The sequence below is a fragment of the Phoca vitulina genome, unplaced genomic scaffold (genome assembly GCF_004348235.1).
Source record: "Phoca vitulina isolate PV1807 unplaced genomic scaffold, GSC_HSeal_1.0 scaffold20, whole genome shotgun sequence".
Lineage (NCBI taxonomy): Eukaryota > Metazoa > Chordata > Mammalia > Carnivora > Phocidae > Phoca > Phoca vitulina.
The window spans coordinates 38,721,600-38,746,955 of record NW_022589723.1 but is presented as its reverse complement, the minus strand read 5'-3'; the positions used below and the strand labels follow the sequence as shown (position 1 = coordinate 38,746,955).

At 54.8% G+C, this 25,356-nt stretch overlaps 1 protein-coding gene across 9 annotated transcripts in view; it reads right to left on the bottom strand.

Annotated features, from left to right (window-relative positions):
- Positions 1-6,375: 6,375 nt before the first annotated feature.
- The window catches only part of PML (promyelocytic leukemia), a 39,149-nt gene continuing 20,168 nt past the window's right edge, over positions 6,376-25,356 (bottom strand). Inside the window, exons 4-10 of one of the 9 annotated variants that reach the window (XM_032417363.1) lie at positions 23,741-23,811; positions 22,324-22,365; positions 18,111-18,248; positions 17,488-17,746; positions 16,377-16,429; positions 8,517-8,667; positions 6,376-7,400 (exon numbers count right to left, since the gene is read on the bottom strand). In XM_032417363.1, coding sequence (XP_032273254.1) covers positions 6,613-7,400; positions 8,517-8,667; positions 16,377-16,429; positions 17,488-17,746; positions 18,111-18,248; positions 22,324-22,365; positions 23,741-23,811 — 1,502 coding nt within the window. In that variant the 3' untranslated portion in view covers positions 6,376-6,612. Of the gene's footprint in view, positions 7,401-8,516; positions 8,668-14,340; positions 15,738-16,376; positions 16,430-17,479; positions 17,747-18,110; positions 18,249-22,323; positions 22,366-23,740; positions 23,812-25,356 lie in introns of those variants that run through there. The other 8 variants (XM_032417367.1, XM_032417364.1, XM_032417368.1 and 5 more) reach the window with 8 other exon arrangements.

Genomic DNA, 25,356 nt, shown 5'->3' with positions numbered 1-25,356 from the left:
AGAGACAGAGAGCACGAGAGGGAAGAGGGCAGAGGGAGAAGCAGACCCCCTGCTGAGCAGGGAGCCCGATATGGGACTCGATCCCGGGACTCCAGGATCATGACCTGAGCCAAAGGCAGTCGCTTAACCAACTGAGCCACCCAGGCGCCCTAGACTTATTTTTCATTCAGCGTTGCCAATTCACAAAATCTAGTGCTTTTTGTATGTTATTCCTCATCATTTCTGAAGTATGTATTATCACCCTCAATTTGCATATGAGACCACAGAGGCTAAGTAGCTTGTCCAAGGTCACATAGGATTATGAATCAGGTCTCTCCAAAGCCCGTGTCCTAACCACCCAGCACCCTTCCCCACTTGCAAGCAGATTCAACAAGGACCCCACCACGGGCCCAGCCTCACCTGCCCTCTGCCTCCTCCTTGGCTCATCTGATTGTAGAATCAGTCGGCTCTGGTTTCAGCCAGGCCTGTATAGCTATTGAACTCCAGGAGAGAGTCTGCCAGGAAAATTCGATACCCAGGCCCTCTGCACTCAATCTGGTCAACAGTTTCAGACAATCAGACAGGTGACACTGGATTTCACCATTATGTCCTCTCACACTTGTTTGGCTGGCTAGCTTTGTGGAAAATTTCTGAGGTTAGCTAGCTAGCTTTTGTAATCTGCTTGGCTATCAAGTTTGTGATATTTATATTTATAAACTGACTTTAGCACATTCCAGGCAGCTGGTCTTTAAAGAATTCCTCAGGGCTGAGTTTAAGGAAGTTCCTTGAGCCAAGAATGAAGGAATTTTCCCTCCACTTGTCAGCAAATGTGTTTTGTAAAGATGGGTAGAGACTTCCAAACTTTCTGGTTTTTTGTTTTGTTTTGTTTTTGAGAAGGGGTGTCTCAGTTGAAATTCTAGACCCTTCTCTCAAAAGAGTCACTTCAGTCATCTGCTTTAATCAAATCTGAAGGGTCTGGAGCTGACACCTGGATTTGGATACAAAATTAAATGATGGCCCTGTCTCCATCTCTCCCCAAGCCCCAGCCTCAGCCACCAGGCTCAGCCCAGGACCAAGGCTCCAGGCAAGTGTGTCCTTACAGACTTCTGCTCCTGTTCCCTACCGGCTCCCTGCAGCCCCTTCCCACCTCATTCCCACCCAGGAACTAAGCCACGTGGAGGGGTTAATACCCCCCAAGGACTCTTCTTACTTGCATTGTAACTGGGGATGGGGCCTTACCCAAAGTCATGCATTCTCATCGGAGACAATATTACCCCATAGAGGATGAAAATAGATTCAAGGGGTTCCACTAACAACCTTAGATATTTCGATGGTTTCTGACCCTCCAAAGGACCACAGTACATAAACAGATATATAGTACATGTGTGTAAGGAAGAAGTAAAATGATCTCTATTTGCAGAGGACACGATTTTGTATGTAGAGAATCCTAAGGAGTCTACAGGGTATCTGTAGTATTCAGATTACACTGGAGGAGGGTCATGACTAGGGAAGAGTATGTCTAAAGAGGCTCCTTATGGGGGTAATAAAAATAAAAAGGTTGGAGAAGCACTGCTCTAAAAGAAAAAAAAGATAGAATTAGTAGAAATTCAAGGGCTGGAACCAGAATGTTGGGATGTTAGCTTTCTAAAGCTTGAATTTCACCTCTTGTGAGACCAACAGACCAGGAGGGTGCGGGAAGGAGAGGGCAGAGAGCCGCCCCACCCCCTCCCCCAGCCCCCAGCCCCCAGCCCTCATCCGCGCGGCAGTGCACCCGGCAGCTGCGGGCTACAGATGGCTCCAGTCTAGACACAGGCGCCCTGCTGGGTAGACCCCAACCCTGCCACGTACAAGTTTAATGACCTTGAGCAAGGTGCGCGACCTTCCCGCTCCCCACCCCCACCCTGCGTTCATCTGCAGAAAGAGGGTGATGACGTAACCGCAGAGGGGTGCTGGCAAGACTGCAGGAGATTACCTGTGCTAAGAAAGCGCATGGAGAAACATTGAGAAAGCACACAGTTACCTTCCAATTGTGTCCGCTGGGGGCAGTATTCATCAGCTCGAGCTGGAGGCCCTCACTCCCGGATTGGACCATGGTTGTGCCTCCCCACCCAGGGTTCAGTGAGCTCAGGCGGAACGCCTGCACATGCTTTTATTTTATTTTAATTTTTAAAAAGATTTTATTTATTTATTTATTTGAGAGACAGAACACGAACAGGGGGAGGGGCAGAGAGAGAGAGGGAGAAGCCGACTCCCCTGCTGAGCAGGGAGCCCAATGTGGGGCTCGGACTTGGGGATCGATCCTGAGACTCTGGGATCATGACCTGAGCTGAAGGCAGATGCTTAACTGACTGAGCCACCAAGGCACCCCTGAGGGGTGCTTTTAGAAGAGGATGCTGGGGAGGGAGGCAGACCACACTCAGGGGGCCATATGAGGGGGTTCTCAGAAGCTCCTGCCCCTCCACAGTTTCATGGACTCTTCAGCTGCTAAAGTGATCTATCTATAGCCTCAAGAGTGACTCTAATTCTGTTCCTTTTGATTCTTAACTCCATTGCTAACCTTCATCACCAAATGTGCCCCTAAATTTTATATACCCCAAATCCTAACCTGAGGCTTTACCCCAACTTCTAACCCCACCCCATCCTTACCCCAGTTCTAACCTGGGCCCTGACTTTAGCTCTAACCCTCATCCTAATTCCATGGGTAGGTAACCCAGGATTTCCCCAAATTAAGTCACAAGGTTTGCTATACTTGTGTGCCTCCTGAGCTTGTGGTTACCTAATATTTGTCCTTAAATTAGACCTTTAAATAATTCTACTTTAGCATCATTCTGAGCAACTATATTCCAGAAATCACCGTTTTGATATGCTGGTTATATTTTTCTCTAATGTTAAAATGAACACAACACGGCTGACGTTCTTGAACTGCTTCTCCACGCACCATCTACCTGAAGCTGCGTCCTATACCACCCGCAGCGTGCCGGGCGCTTCCGAAAAGACTGAGCGCTTCTGAGCGCTTCGGGAGCCTAAGCCCCACGCCCCTCCACTCCCCACCTACTGGAGCTGCGCCTTATCGCAGGGCCAGGCGGGGCTGCAGCGCCCCCTGCTGGCTGAGTCTGAGAGCAGCTCCAGCTCGGCTCCCTTCCCTCCGGGGCGGGTAGGCACAGGGGCTGGGGACACGTGGGCTGTGGGGTGGACACAAGCCTGAGGTCAGAGGATCCAGGAAGAAGGGCTGGGCCTGCTGGGAGCTGTAGGGTGCTGGGTAAACTCTGAGAGAGGGAGAATTGCCAGGGTAGGCACTAGGCGTCAGAGCGAGTCTGGGTAGGAATAAGGATGAAGTGGGGCAGGTGGGGACTGGAGAAGGAGGGATGGGGGAGGGGGCCGGGTTCCTGGGGGTGTGAGCCCTTGGGCCTCAGAAGGAGGCACCAGAGCAGGTAGGGCTGGCCCCGGCTGAGCTGTGTCACTGGAAGGCTGTTCTCTGCTTCAGGTACGTGAGGCTGAAATCCCCCATTTGGGTGTGCTGGGGACACAGAGCCACCCACTTCTCAGCCACTCCAAGGTCAACTCCTCTGCTCTTCTCCCTGACTCCCTTGGACCCCCACAATTGTCTGCTCTGCTCTTGTTTTTTATTCCCTGAAGCCAAGCCCATGTATATTTTTTGCTAAGAGCTAAGATCTATTAATTTCTTGTAACTTATGAAGCAATAAAACTGTCATCTTGGTTGTCTGTAAAATAAGATCTTATGTTTGTGTGGTTCTTCATATATTAAAAACCTATTTCCACATTCTCTCATTGGTTCATGCAGGAGCCTGTGAGGGAAAAATGATCGATATGATCCCATTTGACAGAGCCAGAGCCCATGCATCAGTGAGCTGGACACACCAGACCAGTCAGAGGCTGTGGTGTGAGGATTGAAACTCAGTGTCCTGACTTCAAGCCCAGCAAGTTCATGGTTAGCTGACATGGGTGAATCTGAGATAGAATTCAAACATGAGGCACAGGGGATCTATTTGAACTTGCTCTTAGAGACTAAAACTCCAGGACTGGAATTTGGGCATCTGGGGCAGGTAGGTGGGGTTAAGGGTGGTGGCACTGATCCAGTGACATCACCGGGCTGCTCACCCAGGCTTGGGGAGGGCCAGTCCCCCGACACTGCCCCTGCCGTGGGAATCCCTGCACGTACTAACGTGGATTCCGTTGGTGACACCCTGGACAGTGGCATGTTAATTACACATCGCTAATGTCCTGGGCTCCCCTCTCCATTGTTGGGGATTTTACCATCTGTGACTCTGGGGACACACACAGGGGTGCAAGATTACCCAGCAGGGAGCAGAGATGACAGACACCCGTCTCTGGCTCCAGACGCCCTCTAGGGGGTAATTTGTGAAACTGGTGCTTCTTTCCCTCCATGTGCCTCTCCTTTGGGGAGATGATCCCCGACAGGCCCACCTTGGGTCTCCCCCTTTGGAATGGGGGAGCTCACATCTGTGAGGCCCCCAGCACTGAACAACAAGGGGCTCTCAGCTCTGCTGAGTCCCGAAAGGATGTGACGAAGGGCAGCTCTTCCATGTCCGGGAACATATCCTCTTCCCCAGGCAAGAGGCTGCTCGGTGGCTGCTGGGGTGGGCTGAGCAGCGCTGGATTGGTGCATCAGACTTCGAACATTCACATCTTTATTAGAGGCTGCTAAACGGAGAGAGGGCAGAACAGCCCTTTGTTATAAAACCTGTGGTCAAGCACTCTGCAGGTAGCAAGCACGGCGGGGCTGGAAGCCAGTGGGCGCCGCGCAGGTCAGGGCGAGGCTGAGGGACGAGGATATGAGCGGTGGCCCAGGTGCTGCTTTGCACTTGCCGAGACGGTTATCACAGCTAGGCTGCGGCCCCATCAGCCTGTTCCCACGGCAGCTTCTGAGTCAACACTTGCTTTGAACTTGAATCCTATTTTAAATGCATCAGAGTTCACTAGTCGCCCAGCACTCCCACTGTGGTAGCCAGTTCCCATGCAATCCCTCAGTGTATCTGCAGGGCACCTGCTGGCTGGGGGCTGAGGTGTGGGCACGCGGACCTCACCCCTGTGAAAGCTCGGGCAATGGAGGCTGGAGGCCTGGGCTGTGTCCTGGTGGCAGGAGCCAAGGAAGAAGGAAGGGAGAGGAGCAGGACAGGGACAGTGGTTCTGCTGGTCAGAGGGAAGGCCCTGACCTGCCTCTGTTCTGCCGCTGACCTCTGGTGTGACCACAAGGCTGGGGGCCTTAGCTTGGGGCTGAGAGCTAGGGTTTAAGTTGAAAACTGTCCTGCCCGCTGCCTCGGTGGCTTCGGTCCATGTCTAAAATCCCAGAACGGCAGAGCTGGACGGGAGCCCATTTAGTGGGTGGAGATGCTGGAGCTCAGGAAGGGGTCTTTCCCTAGGTCACCCTCCATGTGCCCAGTCGGGCCCAGGACTTGCTCTGCTACTCCACCCTGCTGCGCTTTCGGGGAGCAGTCTATCAGAGTACTGGTTCTGAGTCTTAGTGGGTGTCAGATTCATCTGAAGGACGTGCTAAACCAGCCTGCTGGGCCCACCTCAGAGATGCTGATTCCAGAGGTCTGGGGTAGAGGCTCCCGGGGGATGCCAACGCTGCGGGCCCCTGGTGTATGTGGCACGCGGCGCTGGGTTAGAGGACATTCCTCAGTGGGGCTGAGGTGAGCAGCGCAGAGAGAGCAAAAGCCATGCTGAGAGGGGCTGGTGGCCTGAGGGCCGAAGAGCGAAGCCTGACTAAGGGGAGGTGTCCGTGCAGCCAGAAGGAAAGAAGCAAGCTCGGAAGGGTCAGACTTTGGAAGGAGGGACAGGCATGAAGCAGCAGCTTCTGTCTCTGCAGATATGAGGCTCTTTGGGGATGAAAATGCATTTTTGTCCCCAGAGCAGTGAACAGAGAGCTGGCCTTCAGACAGGCAGACGGTGGGAGAACCCAAACTCATGACAGCGGCTTGGTTTGAAAGGCACTTTGGGTACCTGTGGGGTGTTGCGGGCAGGGTCTCTGGGGGGTGTCAGCAGGTCCCCTAGGGCAGTGGCTGGAGGTCAGGGAGAGGCTGCAGGGACACTCACGGAAGTGGCAGGTTGGGTGGCTGGGGGCCACTCAGCCCAGAGGCTGGGCCTTCTTTACCCCCTGGTTTTAGCTCCTGGAGGAGAGGGGGCCAGGGCTCGAGGGAACCAACCCATGGGTGCTCCCAAGGCCTGAAAGGGGATCTGGTGGCCCCTGGGGAGTTAGGACTTGGACTTGCTTGGACTCGGAACCTTCTCTGTGGGGTTTTTTTTTTTTTTTTTTTTTTCTGAGAGACAGCATGAGAGGGAGGAGGGTCAGAGGGAGAAGCAGACTCCCCGCTGAGCAGGGAGCCCGATGCGGGACTCAATCCCGGGACTCCAGGATCATGACCTGAGCCGAAGGCAGTTGCTTAACCAACTGAGCCACCCAGGCGCCCTCTCTGTGGGGTTTTTAGAGACGGGGAATTTGGTCCCAGAGAACAGATTCCGGACCAAATGACAGCGGGGTGCTGGGGGCCAGGACCTGGGAATGCAGTGATGGGCAGTGGGTTGAGGGGGGCGCTGGCTCAGGGACCCCCTCCCCATCCCCAGAGATTCCAAGCCAGTCCGGGCTTCCTCTCAGGTCTGCTGGCACACCCTCTCTGCCAAGCTGTGGCCGGCAACAGGGGCGGCGATGCCTCCCGCCCCGGCGGAGACGGGCTCCTCCGACAGGCCTCTGAAGTAGGTGCTCAGAGCCTGCAGGCTGCCGGCGCGCTGGGCCGAGGGCGACGAGGCGGGGGGCAGGCCCAGGTAGCGGACGTACTTCCGCAGGCCCTGCTGGGGGTCGCGGCGGTGTGCGGCCAGCAGCTCGGCGAAGCTCACGTTGTGGAGGGCCAGCAGGCGGGCCTGGGCGCGGGGTAGGGCGGCCGCCCGCACCAGCGGCTGCAGGGATGCGAAGCACTGCAGGCTGCTGAAGGAGTAGACGTGCTGATCTAGCAGGGGGCCCGGGGAGACCTCGAGGAGCCGGCACAGGTCTCGCATGGCCAGCACGGCGGCCAGGGCGCTGCGTTCACTCATGTTTCTCGCCAGGTAGGTCTTGGCCAGGCTCTTGAGCTTGAAGCTGCTGGCCCCGGGCACCCGCTCCCGGATGAGGGGCAGCGTGGCCAGGAAGCCCGAGATGGCCTCCTGAAACTCCCACAGCTTGTTCATGTCTTCCAGGGCCCGGAAAAAGTTGGGGAGGCCGGGTCCCCACAGCTTATAGCAGGCCAGGATGGGGCAGCCCATGGAGCCCAGAAAACCAAGGAAGTGTTGCAGCCCCACCTCCAGGGAGACGGCCTTGGAGTACGTGCTGAAGAAGGCCTCGGGCTGGATGAGCACGCGGAACTCACTCTCCCGGTTCACGGCCGCCAGCTGGCTAATCTTCTGGGCTGGGCAGGAGAGAAGGGCAGGGTGAGGCCCCAGGGGCGTGGCGGGGGGGGGGGGGGCGGCACGGGGCGGGAGCAGCAGGAACTCTGGGGTTACTGTCCCACCACACAGAGACCCCACCTTGGGGCCTGCCGGCAGGAACCACACATCAGCCTCCAAACGTAGCTCTACCCTGGCTCTCGTGGGGTCAGGGGGCAGAAGGCGAAAGCTGGCTGCTCTCCAAACACCCCCCACTCACCTGCTGGGAGTCCAGCTCCGCCCCACGCCCCTGACCCTGCCACCTGCCCCAGACTTTGCCAGTTTAGAGCCAGGTCCCTCCTGTCTGCCTTCTGTTAGCCTCACCCACCTACACTCAGGGGCCCTCTTTGTCTCCCCTGCATCCTCTGCTCCCTGCCCCAGCCTCCAATCCCATCGATCACTGAGCCAAGACTCCTGGCCGGTCAGAGCCCTGGGACACACGGCCCACCTGCCCAATCTACTCCATTCGGAACGTGGCTCAGAGCTGCCCTGTGAGGTCTGCAAATGACTTCCCTGTCCTAGGCCTACAGCACCACTTCTGCCTGGCTGGGCTGGCCCCGTGCTGGGACTGTGCCACAGGGCAGGCCGGGCCCTCCAGGTTCAGTGAAGGGCACTGCAGGTAAGCACCTCGGGGCGCTGAGGGGCTTCTGGGAGAAGGGGTCATCTTTCTCCATGATCTTGGCTGTCAGCCTCCCTGTGCGGCCCACCTGCGGAATGGGCTCTGTACTCAGAATGCTGCAGTCAGGGCTTAAGGCCTTGCTTGCATTGCTGGCCTCATCGTGGTGACTTCCCACGTCATGTTGTTTCTGTTTAGAGGTGTGTCGCCAGGGCTCTCTAAGAGAAGCGCTGGTCAGAGGTGAGCCCACGGAGGCGCTGCCTCATGCGTTCAGGCGCTGCTTGAGGCAGAAGTCTTTATTCCATCAGCCAAGCGGGACAGCTGGAGTCCCAGGGGGGATGCAGTGCTCTGCCTGCCCTCTGGCTGTGGCACTGGCCAGAGCTCTGGGCTCTCCCGGGCCCGGAACACAGCCTCTGCCTGCGCTTATTTCGGGGACTCAGAGACTAAGCTAGAAAGGGGTGGGGGTGGCCATTGGAGAACCCACTTTCACTGTCAATCTTGAGGTCAAAGAAAACCAGGGGCCTGTCTTCTGCTTGGGGGTCGGCGAGGCTCTTGTCCAGGACCCTGAGGGAGCTGGGGCCCTCCAGCTGGAGGTCACTGGACTCGCTGCTGCTGTCATCCAGCTCTCGGGAGGACTGCAACACAGAAAAACCAACAGGTCAGGGGGCCAGAGGGCGAGGGTGCATGGTGGCAATGCGAGCATGTGCCCGTGAGCGTGTGTGTGTGTGCATGGCGTGAGCGTGGGGACACGAGCAAGCTGGTATGTTTGGGGGAATCTGCACGCACATGAGGGAGAGCAGGGTATTGGGAAGGGGAAGGTGTGTGTCTGAGTGTGTGCATGAGGATGTGTGCACATGAGTGGATGTGTGTGTACGTGAGAGCCACGGGTGAACCACGCAGTAGTGAGTAGGAGTGAGAGACTGAGATCATGCAGGCAAGTTGTGTGTGTGTGTGTGTGTGTGTGTGTGTGAAAGCACAAGTATGGGAATGAATGCAAATGTCAAATGTGTGCATCAGGTGTGAATTTGTGAACCGGTGTTGACAACTGTGTGGGAATGTGAGCATATGTGAGTGAGTGTGCACCTGGGGGCATGGTGCTGGGCAGGGAAGCTCAGGGAAGGGGCTGTTGCTGTGGTGGGCGGGGCTGGAGGGGTCTGCTGCTCCCTTCTCTCTCAACAGACTCAGAAGAAACACCCTGAACTTGGGACAGGAGGAAGGAGGCTCATCTCAAACCTCCGATGTTTCTCTGGAAGGGGCCAGGAGCCTGGCTCTTCTTGTCCCCATGGCCAGCCTGGGCCCCAGTGTCCTACACAGAGGGGGAGGGGAGGGCCACTCAGCCTCAGGAACGCCACGTCAACGTGGACACACAGAACCCAGAAGCAAGAGCCATGGAGAGAGAAGTCTCAGGGCCCGGAGGCCCTTTGTCATTTAGCATCCAGGAGCCGGCTGCTCAGAGAAGCCTCAGGCCCGGGGATCCTCTAACCTGGGCACCCAAGGCCCTGTTCTCTCCAGCACCCAGGCAAAAACAGTTCGAAAGGCCTCAGGGGTGAGGGAAGGGCTCTAACTCTGTGAGGCTCCCAAAGGGCTGCGGCTGGAGGGCGGTAGAGCCTCTCCCTAAAGTGAATTGCTCAGCATCCACCAGGTGCCACACCCAGGTGTCTTTGGTGGCCTGCTTAGAGCTTCCCGGGGATGCCACCTGCGGATGTTAGCCAGAGACCAGGAGGAAAGGACATGGCTGATGCCACAGGGCCACGTGTCACAGGGCTGGGAGTACTGCTGGGACAGAGTCCAGAGCAGACCTCGGGTCCTTCATATTTCCGGACTGCCTCTAGCAGGGTGATGATGCTGGCCTCCTCCGGGGCTATCTGAAGAACGAATGCTGGCTTCTGGCTAATGTCCCTGGCTCGGGAGAGAATGAGCACGGGTTTAGGCCCTCTTACTCTCCAGGTGAAACATTTTAACAAAACTTCAGCCAAGAGCGAAGTCATTACTAAGCACAGGTACAATGTGCTGGATTTTCCTAGGAGTGCCTGATTCTTACTCTTTTTGCTTTTCATAGCCCTACCCCAGGCTCACCAACTTCCTCCCAGTCACTGATAGAAAAGACATTCACTATGAATCCACCTAGAGCTGGTGTTGCTTACAGAAGCCTGGGAGTAAGGGGATTCTACACATAGGCCCTAATTAAAGTCTTGGTCAAATGCCTGGCATATCCGTATCCTCGATTTGGCCACGCATCAAAGGTTTATTTTGCATGCCTTGCTCTGAGTCTTCTGTCTCCCAGTCCCAGCTCCCTTTCCTCCCTGTAAGGAGCCCTCTACAGGTGTCTTCCTCCAAGTTGTTGGCTGGTGGACCAGAGACGCCACCTTCCTCCCCCGAGGGAAAAATCCAGGTTTTTTTTATCTTCAGCCTTCCAGACCTTGCTCTTGCACTTGGGCTGGTGGAAAGAGCTGGACTCCTCTTGCTGTGTCCTCTCTGGAGCTGAAGAGCTGTCCCTTTTCCCAAGTCCTCTCTGCCACCTGCTGACATGGCACACGGAGCATTCTCTTCTTTCTTCCTCTTTTTGCTCCCAACGTAACTGCAAAAGCCTGTGCAGTGGTCCTGAGTGCCTCCACCTGTCTCCTTCCTTCTGGAATGTCTTCTCAGGCCTTAGAGCCCTGGTCACCTCTTCGGATATCCTCTTCCCAGATTTGAGCTCCCTGGAGAGCAGCAGAGCTGCGTCTTTAGGCTAGCTCCATCTTCATACCAGGGTCATTTATGATGGCCATGAGAATCTCATTTTTACGGCCTCCCACTGTCCTGGGGTCATTTTCTCTTTTATAGTGGTGCAATGTCTTTCATCCAGCTCCCTTAAAGAAAGGATCATCCCCTTCTGCCGAGCTGGTCAACGGCGGGAAGTCTGGAACTTCCAGCCCGGACTCTTCTTCCTTTCAGCTTCCTCCTCACCCTTGGGGACTCCTGTCAAATGCAGCCAGCGCATGGGGATGATCTCGCTAGAACACCTTCCACTGAACTCCAGCCGGCCCATCCACTTAAGCGCCCTCCCTGCCTTAAATCCCAGCAACACGGCCAGGAAGTACCAGTGCGCTTACGAAAGATTTTTCTAAAGACCGAGGTTTAACAAAAGGGCAATCAGCACAAGAGGCTCTGGTGCAGGAAGTCCTCCTGCCCCCTCCCCACTCACGAGAGGAGCACCACTGCTGGGCTTCCATCCACAGTCAGGGGAACTGAGTGTGCAGGTGGGGAGTGTAGAGGGATAGGAGCAGAGACCCGGACCCAAGCCAGGAAAGGGCCTTTTGTTCGAAGAGGCTTGAGATCTGCTGGGAAGGGAAAAGGAACGGTGGAATGGGAAACAGAGTGGTGAAGATGAGAGTCTGCATGCACGGCCTGGAAAGCGAGAAGTGGGAAGTTCCAAGGCATTAGGGAGTGGGCGTGATGGGAGCTGAAGAAAAGAGGAAGAGGACCTGAAGATGTGCTGCTGGGAGTTGGGAATCAAACCCCCTTTAATATTCTTTACTTGGTTGGGGAGCAGGTAAATACTAGGCTTTATTTCTTTATTATACTTGGTTAATGGACTGTTTCTTTGACTGCAGAACTGTGGTCACACTGAGCCCCGGGGAGCCCACGAGGTTTTCAGGAAACACATCGAACTAAGAGACACATGTGGCCCGGCTCGTGAGCTACAGTTCACTTGTCTCCAGCAAGGATCAACTTAGCAGGGCAACTGCATTCTGAACCCACACAGCAGGCCTCCCGGTCGCACCAAGCACACCCATAGGAAGCGGCCGGGCTGACATTTTAATCACCTTCCACAAGTCTAGGAGGTTTCTCTGGGAAGATCCAGCGTCCCCCTGTCCCCTGCTGGATCCTATCCCAGCATGTACGGGTCACCTCCGTTGAAGGCTGATACGTACACGAATCACAGACGGGCAACTGAACCTCCCAATTCAGTGGTTCTCCCCTTTTTGGCTGCGCATTAGCGGACTCAAAAACTCCAGATGCTTGGGTTGCACCCCAGACCAGTTCAATTACAATCTCTGGGAGTGGGACCCAGGAATCTGTCACTGGAAACAACCCCCCACCTCCCCCCAAAGATTCCAGTGTGCAGCCAGGGTTGAGAACTACTGTCCTACTGATTCACTCCACCCTTGGTCAGCAGCCACTCAGACAGGAGCCAGACTCTTTGATATTTAGCATCTGGTCACCAGAAGTTGTCTACACAGTACCCACCATTCATTCTTATCAAGAGTCCCCAAGTTCCTGAGGAATCCTCTCAGCACCCAAGCTTCAACGACAGCTGCGATCAGTTTGGCAAGACGCACGCATTGCTTTTTTTTTTGCAGACACAAAACCCCAGCTCTTGCAAAGTCTGGAAGCCCCGAAACACCTCCCATGTATCTGTGAGCCGGGCCATCCTGTCCGCTAGCCTGCGGCCCCTGCTGCCCCCCGCCCACTGCTCCAGCCCCCTCTGCAGGCTGCTGCCCCTCGGGACCACGGCTCCCACCTTCTCAGACGAGCACCTGCTTCTTTTCCCGATACCCACACACCAGCGGCACGGCCCCTCCCGTGGATCGGCTGTCCCCCACAGGCCTCCCTCTTCTCCTGCTGGCCACCACCGCCACTTCGGCCACAGACCGACCTCTCCTGCTTCCTCGTGGTCCTGCTCCTGCCGGACACTGGGGCCAGCCGCCTGTCCAAGGGTAGGTGAGAGCATTCTATTTTTTTCTGCCTCGGACCCTAACATGGGGCTCATGGCAGAGGCACTGCTGACCCGCCTCGTGTTCAGTTGCCCGCCATCAGGCCTGGCCTGACCCCTCCAACTGCCTCTGCCAGCTCACAGATCGCTCTTCCTGCACAAGCAGTCTCTCCCTGAGCCTCGACCTCATGGCCAGGCCTGCACCAGAGCCCCCCGGCGTGTCTCACTAGATTCCAGCAACTGACACAGCAGCAACCTGGGGATGGGGGTCCCTACGCAACCCGGTACACTTGGAAAAGGTGCTCTTTTCGTAGGCCAACTTTCACACGTAGCAGGTGGGATGAAGCCCACAGAGGGGGAGTTCAGGGGTATGCAGGAGCCTGAAGCACCTTGCCAAGGAAGCCCTGCTCCCCAACCAAGACGCTGCAGGTACTCTAGGAGTGCCAGGGTTCCGGAAGGGGGCACAGGAGGTGGGTGAGAAGTGCACGAAAGGGTCCTCATTGGTTTTCGTTTTAAATATATGTTTTTTAAAGTTTGGGACTCATAATGCTTAATTTAAAAAACGCACTGTCCGAAGAATTCCAACACAAAAGCAGTGGTCCTCCAGCTCTCCCCCACCCCAGAGCTGGTCTCTGAAGGTGAGTGGCTGCTTCTAATTGTTTTAACTCTTCACCACCTAAAATGAGCTTCTCCCGCCTTCCTTGAATAACCTCAGACATCACCTCGCGCCTCCCTGCTGATGGCTGGGGCCAGACTGACACCCGCCCCCCAAGACTGCTGGTTTTGATGCCCGCACCCAACTCTCGTGAAGTCTGGCGAGACCACTGGCGTTGCCATCCTTTCTCAGAGTCTCCTTCCCAGGCTTCTACCTCTGCCCTGGATCAGTTCTGTTTTAGCAGGTTTCTGGGATGGAAAGAAGTGCCCAGGGTTCAGAGGAATGTAGACTGTGGAAAGGTTAAGACTGAAAATCTGACCAGCGCTGAGGAACGATTGAGAGGGGCCTCCGCTCGCGTAGCCGGGCAGATGGGGTGACATACCGAGCAGATAGCAGACAGAGGAGCCTGAGGGATCTATGGGGCATCTGAGCACGGACTCCGGAAGCCCACAGCTATCTATCCTGGTCTGGCTGCGGGAGTGAGCGCCCGGCATCAGCAGCCTGCGGGCATGGCTCAGGCCACAGGAAGGACACACTAGGAAGAGAAGAGGGGCTGCAGCTGGAAGGACATGGAAAAGAACAGAGGCCTGAGAGGAAGGAGGATGAGGAATAGCAGCTGGAGCTACAGGAACCGGGGTGGGGAGGGCAGGGGTCCTCAAAGTACCTGAGAGCTCGAGGGGCAGGATGCTGTGGCCAGAGTCCCTGTGAACCAGTTCTCGGTATGGTGAGGTGCAGGGTGGGGGGCCATGGGGCTGGGGGCTGCAGTGGAATGGGGTGAAGATCCCGGAGAAGCCAGGGTGCTGGGTGTTGAAGTCACCCAGAAATAAGGCTGGCCCTGGCTCAGGAGAGGCCCCCTGGGAGGCAAGGGTTGGAGCCTTCCCTATGTGGGGGGGGGGGGGGGGGGAGGAGGAGGTGTGAAATGATCTGGGGAAAGTGGGGTTCCCCTCAAGACCTGGAACCTCAAGGCACAGGGGACCTTACCAGATGGTGGGACCGACACAGTCCAGGAGGCACAGAAGGCCTTGACCCACCTCCCACAGGGCATGGGAGAAGAGGGGACGTGGTAACCCCACCAGAGAACCGTTTCAGTGCAGGGGGGACACGAAGCCACCTGCAAGAGAAGAGCTAAGTCCAGCAGGGAATGTGATGGTCATGGAAGAAGGGTTTGCAAGGGCAATCTTTCAACAAATATTTATTGAGCAGCCGTATCTGCCAGGTCCTGGGATCGACACAGTCCCTGCCCTCGTGGGCTTAGGTCCTGGCAGAGGCCTAGTGGAAAGCCTTGGGGTGATGGGATGGGGCAGTGGGAGGTGCAAAGGGTGACAGATGCTTCCTAGTTTTGAGCAAAGAGGCCCGGGGATGTGAGGAGCGGTGGCCTGAATCTTAGTCATGCCCTTTCCGGGAAGAGGGCTGACGTCCCCCTGCTGAGTCCATGTAGCCATTCCTTCCTGGGTCTGCTCCCTGACCACAATGCACTGAATGCCTACAGGGTGCAGGGCCTTGGGTGCAAGGGCCGGGCTAGGCCCAGCAGCGGGGTGGAGCAGGGGCCGAGTGAGTGGCCACACGGTTCCAGGAGGACGGTGGCCAGCAGCTGTAGAGGAGGGAGGTGCTCGGGGCTCTCAGAGGCCTGTCTAAGGGGGGCCGGGCTGGTCGGGGAGCCTCTGGAGGGCAAGGGAGTGGGAACACAACTGGAGAGACCTCCAGTGAGACCCGTGTCAGAATCCCTGGGGGAGATACCTGCCCTAAGAGTCTGGGGCGCTCTGCCTCCCTCCATCCCCCCTGCTGAGAGAGGTGTCAAGCTGGGCAGCCACAGAGGAGAGAGGAAGGGCAAAAAAGTTGTTGAGCCACTGGGCTACGTTGGGGGAGCCCCGGAGGGAGCAGCCGAGGGAGCGCATTGCTCCTCGACCCCGGCGGCAGTGGCGTTGGCCCATGGCCCTCTGGAGGTGGCAGGGACCCTCCTGGGCACCGGCAGGATGGCCGGGAGGCCCCGTGGTGGCAGGGGTGGTGGCCTGGACCTTGGGGGGAGGATAAGTCCACAAGGGTTTACAATACACTTTGAGGGGCAAGCGGAAGATACGATGAAGATGGGCGGTTCTTTGTGCTCTCCGTGGCAGGAAGCTGGTCCCGCGGCGGTAGCAGATGGCAGCATCCTCCTGGTGACTGGCAGGCTGGCTGGGAGACTTGGCCTCAGGGACTGCAGCTTGCTCGGCGCGATGGTGGGAAGCCCAAGCCGGGGGGCGGCATGCGCCAGGGGGCAGACGGGAGGCCCGGGAGAGGCGGTAAGCTCCTCGTGCTCTTGGCAGGGGGTGGGCTGGCGAGGAGTGTGGTGCAGCGGTCTCCGTGGGCTCCACGCACTTTCCAATACAGAACCTCAGACTGAGGGCTGGAAGGGACCTCAGGGGCCACCCAGTCCAACCTTTCACTCTGTTCAGATCCCCTTTGCCCCATCCTCCATTAACCAACCTCCAGGGACGGAAGGGTCGCAACCCACAAAGGTACTTGTTCCATGGGGGGGACGGCTTTCACGTTCTTTCTTAGGGCATGAGAACTTGCCTATTTGGGCCCCACACGGTGCTGCCCACGCCCTCGCGGCCCTGCACTGACCCTCACTGGTTGCGGGTAACCGGGGTACGGGCTCTTGTCCACCCTCCTCGTTGAGGGCTTAGAGGTTAGAGAACGTGTAAGGAAGCTCCAGACAAAGGCATTAGCTAGTCCAGAAATGAGACAGGGCTCTGGAAGGAAGCACTCTAGCAGCATTTCAGAGCACGTATGGTTACTGAAGGCTCCTGCCCTGGTACGAAGGGAGGGCTGGGGTGGTCCAGGCCCGCAGGTGGCATTTGGAGGCTGTCCTCAGGACAGCTCACAACTCACTGCCTCGCTGGAAAACTCCCCAGGCGCAGGGCGAGTCTGAGGGTCACCTGCTGTGGTTGTGTCCCCTGGGACCTGGAATGGGGGGAGGCAGGAGGCCAGGGCCGAACTTCTGGACCACTCACCGAGTTTTCAGCATCTGAGTCTTCCGAGCTGCTGATCACCACGATGCGTTCCTCTGAAACGGGGCAGAGGGGACAGCATTAGGCCCTGCTGGGTGGCCCAGTGGGTGAGGCCCAGGTGTGCTCCATGGGAATCCCTGTGGGCGAATGGATGGGGTGGGCCATGTGTGCCCTGCAAGGGGGGGGGGGGGGATGGGGACATCCACCGAGTGTGCCGGTGTGGATCTATTTATTTATTCAAAAGGGCTTTCCGTCACTGCCCACTGCGCCCTGTATGTGGATCCTTAACTCAGCTAGCAGCCCTGAACTCAGAATCTGCTCCCTGCACAGGCAGCTTGGCAAACAGCCCCTGGTTTGGAACCTTTTGCGATCCTAAAGAAGCACGTTAGTTTGTTCCAATCCTCAGCCTCATGAGCTGAGGTGTTCGAATTAAAAGATACTTTACTTGGTTAATCAAAATCTTTTGATTACCAATAGCATTGTGAGCAAGGAATGTCGGTCAGGGCTCAGTGTGCAAGCAGGATCAGGGCTCAGTCTGGGACCTAGAATGAAAACAAAGGGGGCCTCTGGGTGAAGCAGATCTTGGAAGAACTGTCTTGACCATTCCAGAATTCTATTAGTTGACCGCAACTCCTGTCCAAGGACTCCCTATCTGGCAGTGTCAGTGAGAGATACGGAGGACAAATGGGGTACTTGATGCGGGTGACCTCTGCAGACAAATCTGGGATGGGATAGGTGTGGACTTTCCCCAAGGTCTCTCTAGGCACATGCTAGGTACCCACCAACACACACTCCCTGGGGAGACCCGCCTTGGGCAGGGGCACAGTGCTGGGTACCCTAAGGGGGAAGGAGCTACAGAACCATGGGCTTTAGCCCCTCATGCTCCTCACACTGGAATCCCAGCAAATCACCTGGTAAACTGTATCCATTCTCACCCCCCAGGCAAACCGTGCGCTTTCCCTGCCCCATTTGGGGGCAGCTGAGAGCTCGGGACACACAGGGGATGCTGCTGGCATTGGGCTCCCCAGGAGGGCTGAGGATGCAGAAGGGTCCCACCCAGCCCTTGGAGGACAGCACGCAGGCTGTAGCCTCTGCTGCCTACCCACCTCCCTACCTGCCTCCCCAGGATTGCCGGCTGTGTGGTTGCTGTTGGGCAGAAAGACCTCGCCTCCCAAGATGGGGCTTTCAGGGCTGGAGGGCCCATCCAGGTGGGGTGGCGAGACTGCCTTGGAGGTGCTGGGCCTGGGCTGTTCGGGGGAGCTCCGGGCCAACCGTGTCTCCCTCTCCTCCTCACACTCCATCTTGATGGCCTTCCTGGGGCACTCAGTCTGGCAGGACTTCCTCTTCTGGGGCAGGACTGTGTTGCAGACCTCCTATGCAGTGGGGAGTCACAGGGCCAGGTTAGCAGCCTTCAGGGGTGCTGGGGGGGTGGGCAGAGACGCGGACCTGGGTGGCAGGGGCCTGGGGCCCTCCCCATTTGCTCTCCACAGAGGACGCCCCCTGGCCCACCACGCCCACGGGCTGTCTGCTGACCACCGCCTCTGCTGGCCTCTGCTGGCCTCTGCCTGCCTCGAGTGGCTCGTGCTTACAGGGGAGGTTCCTGGCAGGGCAGCCAGGAGCGAGGGAGAGAACACAGTAGGTGCTGATTAAGGCCTGGATTCTCACCCCACCCCCACCCTTCCTGCCTAGTGGGATCTGGGCTTCCAGGGACGGAGGTGGGGGTGGGGAGAGCCTTACCTCTCTGCAGGAGGAGTCTTTGATGGAGTAGGCGTGAACCGGCACTGGGTGTACCCCGGGCACTGGCTGGACCAAGGTCATAGTTTGGGTCTCAGCCAGCCCCGGGGCCTGAGCCTGAGCCCTCTGCGTCTCCTCTGGCTGTGAAGTCCAGAAACAAGAGAGACGGAAATGAGCAGGTGGCGAGCCCAGGGCTGAGAACCCAGGCCTGGGGTCGGCCCAATCCCCAGGGCCCACTGGGGACCAGGAGTCCTCCTCACACCCTCCGTGGCTTCACCTCCTCCTGACCCTGAGGTGCTGGTATCCAGGGTCACTTCATTTCCTGGGCATCCTAACAGGGCCAGAAGGGGACTTCCGGGATCATGCGGACCAACCATGCCTTAAGGCTTGCTCAACGAGAACTCTAGGAACAGTGCTCGCTCCGGAAGGAAGCTACTCTTGTACAGGTGCAAAGTTAGAATGGCGAGGAGACCCTTCCAGGGGCTTCCCTGTGACCGGCACTCTGCCCCTGGGCTTTAACTCCACTTGGGTCAGAACGGCAATTACACACCTTGGACCCATCACTGAAAACTCCTCAGGCCTCCGTCCCCCTCCGTAAAATGGGACTACAGGCAACGTCTGTCTTGCGGGAATAGGCGGATGAACTCTGCTGCGCTTGGAAGAGCAGCTGACACTTAGTAAGTACCACTGATGCCGCGGATGGTAAAGACTGTTTTTACGACTCTGCTGTGTGGGGCACAGTGCGAAGTGCTTCCTACACCCATCCCGAAAGGAAGGAGGGAGGGGCAGCTCCTCAAAAAGTTAAACACAGAATTTCCATCTGACCCAACGATGAGACTCCTAGGCAGAGGCCCGAAGGACTGAAAACATGTTCAAACGGAAACCTGCACGCGAATATTCACGGCAGCCCAAAGGTGGAAACAACCCAGATGTCTATCAACCACTGAGCGGATAAACAAAATGTGGGACAGCCATTCAGCGGAGCATTACTCAGCCATAAAAAGGGACGAAGTTCTGCAGGTGCAGCTTGGATGAACCTTGCACGCTACACGAAATGAAAAGAAGCCAGCCACAAAAGAAGACAAGTTGTATGGGTCAGTTTATATGAACTATCCGCAAGAGTTGACTGCATAGGGACAGAGAGCAGACGGGATGCTGGGGTGGGGGTGGGGGAGACGGGGGGCAGCCACAACGTCTCCTTTCGGGATAATGGGAATATTTTGGAACTAGGTGGGTGGGGTGACTGTACAAGATTGTGAGCGTACTAAATGTCACTGAACTGTACCCTCTAAGATGGTTCAAATGGGGAATTTTCTCCTATGAATTTTACCGCAATAAAAAAAAATTATAAAGAAATAGGGACCATCCTGTGATTATTGCCAATCTATAGAGAAGGGTCAGAGGCATGAGAGGTGAAGTGACTGATTTCCCAAGGTCCTGGACCAGGGTTTGAATCTAGTGTTTCTGAAATGCAAGTTCCCTTTTCTTTAGTCACGGTCTCCCTTACACCCCTCCACACCACCTTTCTCTATGGTGCTGCATCTGCTGGACAGTTTGCTGAAAATAAGTGACAAGTGACCTGGGAGCTGTCCCTCGGAGAGGGGAGGCCCAGACTCTGGGGCTCGCCTCCAGGGACCCTGGTCTGCTGTTCCTGCTTCCAACTCTGTGTGTGCCCAGTAGATGACCATGAGCAGGGGCCTGCAGTGGTCTGTGTAGTGAAGGAAAGGAAACCGCACACAACTGGAGCAGGGGCAGGCAGGGGAAACCCAGCACGACCATGAGCCCCCCCAACCCCACCCCCCGTGCTGGGACTGGAACCCCCCGGGGCTGGGCTCTTAGTATCGAGTACTTTGATGTGGGATGTGGGCTTCCACATCATTTGCTATAATGGACTGACTTCCTTTCCCCCCAATTCCCTCCTGGGTTTTTTTTTTTTCAACATCTTTACAGAAAGTAAGGAGAGTTGTCTCTCTGGATCAGAGCAGAGTGTATCTGGGGGAAGGGGGGAGAAACAGATGATCTCCTGGGCCTCTAGGAAAGTACACAATCTCCGCTGAGTGCTCTACACCACTGGTTTTCAAACTGTAGTCTGTGACCCATTAGCGGATCATGAAAGCAAATCAGTGGGTCATGACCAGCATTTTTTAATATTACGCAGAATAGTACAGAACAGAAAATACCAGAGTACGTCCCATGTAACAAGTGTAATTTATCCTGCAAAACTTCCATTTCAGCTACAGTTATGCACATGCATGTGTATATACTGTAGACTAGATATAAAGTAGTATTTCTTTACAGTGGGTAGTGGTCAAAAATTGAAATCACCTCACACCCATTAGGACGGCTATTATTGAAAACAGTGTGGGTGAGAATGTAAAGAAACTGGAGCCCACTGTTGGTGGGAACGTAGAATGGTGTAGCCAACTATGGGAAATTGCATAGTGACTTCTCAAAACGTTCAAAATAGAATTACCATATGATCCAGCCATTCCACTGCTAGGTAAATTTTATGTTATGTGTATTTTATCACCCTGAAATTTTTTTTTTTTTTAATGTTTTATTTATTCATGAGAGTCAGAGGGAGAGAGAGACAGAGAGAGGCAGAGGCAGAGGCAGAGGGAGAAGCAGGTTCCCCGCCTCGCAGGGAGCCCAACGTGGGACTTGATCCCAGGACCCTGGGATCATGACCTGAGCCGAAGGCAGACACTTAACCATCTGAGCCACCCAGGTGCCCCTGAAAAATTTTTTTAAAAAGCTGAAAATGTCCTTTTGTGTCTGGATCTACAAATCACTGGTAGGTGAAATACCCTCTTTCCACGTGGGCTATGAACTCCCCACAGGTGGGCTTGGGTCCCTCTCTCTGCATCTGTCCCACCCATGACACCCTCAGTCCCAGGTTAATGAAGCAGGGGACACACAGGAGGGGTCTCTAAAGACAAAAAAATCATGATGACTGATTTCCAGTTGTTTTATAACTTGAAAATGTTTTATTTTTTTCATTAAAGTATTTTAACGTCATTACAAAAAGAGCTTAGAGGAAACAAAAAGAAAACGCCTCTAAGCTAGGCAGTCCTAGTCAAGCCTACTGCTATTCTTCTTATCGCCTCTGTGTGGGCACGTGACTGCAATGAAAGTAAACCAACCATTTCAAGAGGGATCAAGTGTTGGTGCCGGAAGCCCAGCTTCTGCCTCCTAAGGCAGGGGCACGGACCCAAGAGCAGCCTTTCTCTGGGCATAGCTATAGCTGATGGACCGGACTTTCTCCTGGGACAACCTAACCATGCCTGCCTCCCAACCTCACTGCAGCTGCTCCACTGGGCCCTTGGGCTCACAGTGTGAAACCTATTCCCCTCCCCCAGCTCCATTGGCCTAGCTGTCCCCTCCTCCAGCCTACTACCAAAGTGAAAGCAAGAGGCTTTGCAAAAAAGAACGTTCTTCTGATGCTCCAAGTTCAAACCACTTAATAGCGGATAGGATGGTGAGAGGTCATGTAAAGACCAAGACCCAGCAAAATGCTGTTAATTAACCAGCGACTGGCACCTGGAAGACAGCCGAGTGCTCCGAGCTCCGTGGACCCTGGGGGCACTTTACACAATTATTCAGAGGATTTCTATGGGGACATCATTCATCCTTGCATTGTAATACCAAAACAACCTAAATATGCATTGGCAGGGAATTGGCTAAATTAAGCATGCTACATCCATTCAACAGGCCACTGTGCAGATGCAAAAAGGCATCAGGAAGCTCCCTACCTACTGATAGTGTAAGAATTCCAGAGGATTCCAGAATACCTCCTTGGGTGAAAAAGCCTGGGCACAATACTCTGAATATATGGTATTATGCTACCTTTGTACAAAAAAAGAATGGAAAAACCAATTACCTGTAATCATATTTGCTTGTAATGACAAAGAAATTCTGGAAGGATATGTAAGAAATAAATAAAGATAGGCATATGGGCATAGAAGTGGAAAGATAGGGACCAGGTGGGAGTGAGACATTATGTATCCCTTTCTTTCTTTCTTTTGTTAAATCCAGATAATGTATGTGCAGGATCAGGGCAGCAAGGTGCCACACGGAGGGTATTATGCGACAATACGGGCTATGCACAATTACAGCCTTTTTTACATTGTATAAGAAATCACTGAGATGCTGACTAATGGGAGACCTCAAACGAGGAATACGGTAGGGAGAGATGGTAGGTGAGTGTCCTCCTCACCTCAAAACAGTGATTCTCAACTGAGCTACAAATCATCATCACCTGGGGATCAGAAAAAAATTTTTTTAGGTACAATTTATATACAGCAAAATGCAGAAACTGTAAGTGTACAAATCAGTGACGTTTTAAAAACTGGGAGTATAGTTGACATACTTATCACTTTCTATGTTTTTACTTCTGACCATGTGATCGTATTACTTATCCAAAAAACAAAATACTTTTGTTTTTTTACTTTTTACTTTACTTTTCACTTTACTTTTCCTTTTTTACTTGTCAAACTATATATATGGGAATGCAGTACCCAAAGCAGGTAGGAGTTGGCTTCTAGTCCTACCCCTAGCTTGCCGTGTCATGTGGCTCTGAGTTAAGTCACCCTCTCTTTGGGCCTTAACTTCAGCCCGTGCAAAAGAGGGGGTTAGACTCCATGCTCTCTCCTAGCTCTAAAACTCTCAGAGCCTAAATCCTGCCTCCTCCAGGAAGCCTGTCCAGATTGCCTCTGTCTACTGCAATCTTTCTCTCCTAAAGGCCATGTATGGCAAAGCTAGGAAGGCTCACCGCCTGACCTGCTACCACCAGAAGACCTGCTTTCCATGGAGGGTTGATGGGTCCAGGGCCCACATCCTTGACAGGCAGGCCCATGCAAACCTGGATGACCACAACGCCTGGTCCAAGAAGGAACTCAGGAAGCTTAGCCCAAAGCAGAGGAACCATGCATGCAAGCACCCAAGAGGGCAAGCCAAAGCAGGGCCACTGCATTTCCCCCCTGGCCAGCAATCTAAGTCAGAGCAGTCCAGAGACAGGAGTGGCTGTCTCAAGAATGAGTGAGCTTCCTCTTCGTGGAGGTGTGTGTGTGGACAGCCACAGGTCAAGGGTGCTGCAGAGGGAATGCCATCATTAGAGGGCGTATGGACACCTCCCAATCCTGAGAAACTATGGTTCTTGCATCTATGCTGGTCCTGAAATCACACCCATGAAACCCAAGCTGCTGGGACTGAGGTCTGACTCCTGGCCCCATTCTCCTCTCCAAGAACCGCGTGTGGGGAAGTGGAGGGGAAGGCCCCTATGGTGATTCCAGGAAAAGGCTCACATGTCTGGGATAGGGTACAGGGTAAGGGAGAGGTCATCTACCACATCTGTCAGGGCCACCCACTGGTGACTGCCTTTTTCACCACCTGTCCATCCCTTCCTGAACCCATCAAGTGCATTTAGGAGTCCAGAACCAGCCAGTTTGCCGGCCCTTCCTTTACTCCCTCCCACCAAAAGCTCCAGTCCAGCCACTCGCTATCCCTCTCAGGCACTCTCCCTCCTCTACTGCCTGCAGACATAGGGACGAGACTCAGTTTCCTTCCCACCACAGGGGAACCTGTCTGACCTGCTGGACCCTACCGCCTCCCCTTCACACCTGAACCCATCTCACCGGGTCAATGTCAAAACAATCCCTAGGAGTGCTGGCAGCCTCTGGGTTGGTTCGCCTGGGTACAGCTGCATCTGGAGAACAAAGAAAAGGTCACAGGCAGGTCAGGGATATCCCTGGTGAGAGGCATCTTGGATGGGACAGTGACAGAGGAAATGTCCCTGATGCTTTTCCTAGAGACTCAGGCTTCAGGGTCTCTCACAACACCGGGGTAGCTCCATGGAGGGGCTGTCATTTGGAAGGAGAGACCTCTGACTGCAGTGAGCATGAACCCAGCCAGAGAGGAAAGTGCAAACCCCAGGGGTACCCTCTGTCCATCTCCTGGCCACCACCAAGGCAAAGTGCAACCAATCCTAAGGTTGTCGTTGCTCGCTGACTTCTCTGCATATAGTGAGAGCTTCAGATACTCTTATGACCCACAACCTGATTTCTATTACATCTAACCTAAATCTCTCATGCTTCAGAATAAAAGAGCTCCTTGCCCTGCCACTGCCCAGTTACGATACTGAAGACAAGCTGTTTAAACTCTGTGGGGTCATTTCCTGTATACGGAGTAACATTCACTGCCTAGGTGGAGAAGGCACAAATCCATATCCACTCCAGGATTATACTTTTACGAGCTCATGTCTCTCAGCTCCGAGGGCAGGAGTGAGTGAAGAGCCCCCATCACTGGCCCTTGCCCAGATACCTTCAGATTCTGTTGCCACCCATCCCTTTCTCGGTAAGGGCATCCTCACACTAGTTTATCTATCTCGAGCTCAGATTTCAGCCTAGAGGTTTTGTCAAAGAGCTTTTATTTTATTTTTAGATTTTTAAAAATTTTTATTTATTTGACAGAGAGAAATAGCGAGAGCAGGAACACAAGCAGGGGGAGTGGGAGAGAGAGAAGCAGGCTTCCTGCTGAGCAGGGAGCTGGATGTGGGGCTCGATCCCAGGACCATGGGATCATGACCTGAGCTGATGGCAGACGCTTAACTACTGAGCCACCCAGGCACCCTTGTCAAAGAGCTTTTAAAGCTTCTTCACCCTGGAGGCCCTTTTGGGCACCCCTCCCCCCAGTGTCTCTTGAAAGCCCCCCCCCTGACGTCACCAGCTCACACAGAGCTGCTACGACTCCTGCATTTGGACTGCAGAGCCGAGTGCTATCTGGTTCTCCAGCTATGTGATGTGCTCCCATCTGTGTCCTGGTCGGACTGGACAACTCTGGAGGTCAGGAACTAGTCTGCTGTCTACTTCCCAAGTGCCCAATACCAGCAGAGCCTACAAAGGTGGGCAGCTGGTCCAGATGACAGGCCATGCTGGAGGCAAAGTATCTCCTCCATTGAGCCAGAGTGTGGTTTTGGGTAACCATCCAACCACCCCAGGGGGTTTCCTCAGCCCCCTTCTGCTCTAACCTCAGGTTCAGCTGAATTCTCTGTTGCTAGACACAGGGCTTAAGCGAACTTCCTGGAGTGGTTACCCTCTGAGGCTAAAATGATACTGGGTCTGGCTCTCTGCTTTGTATTTTCTTAACTTCTCCAAGGGTCACAAGATCACAGCTAATCCAAAGGGTCGTGCAAATTAGTACAACATGACCCCTCTGGGAGGCTGCAGACCCACCTCAGGGCCTACTCTCCTCC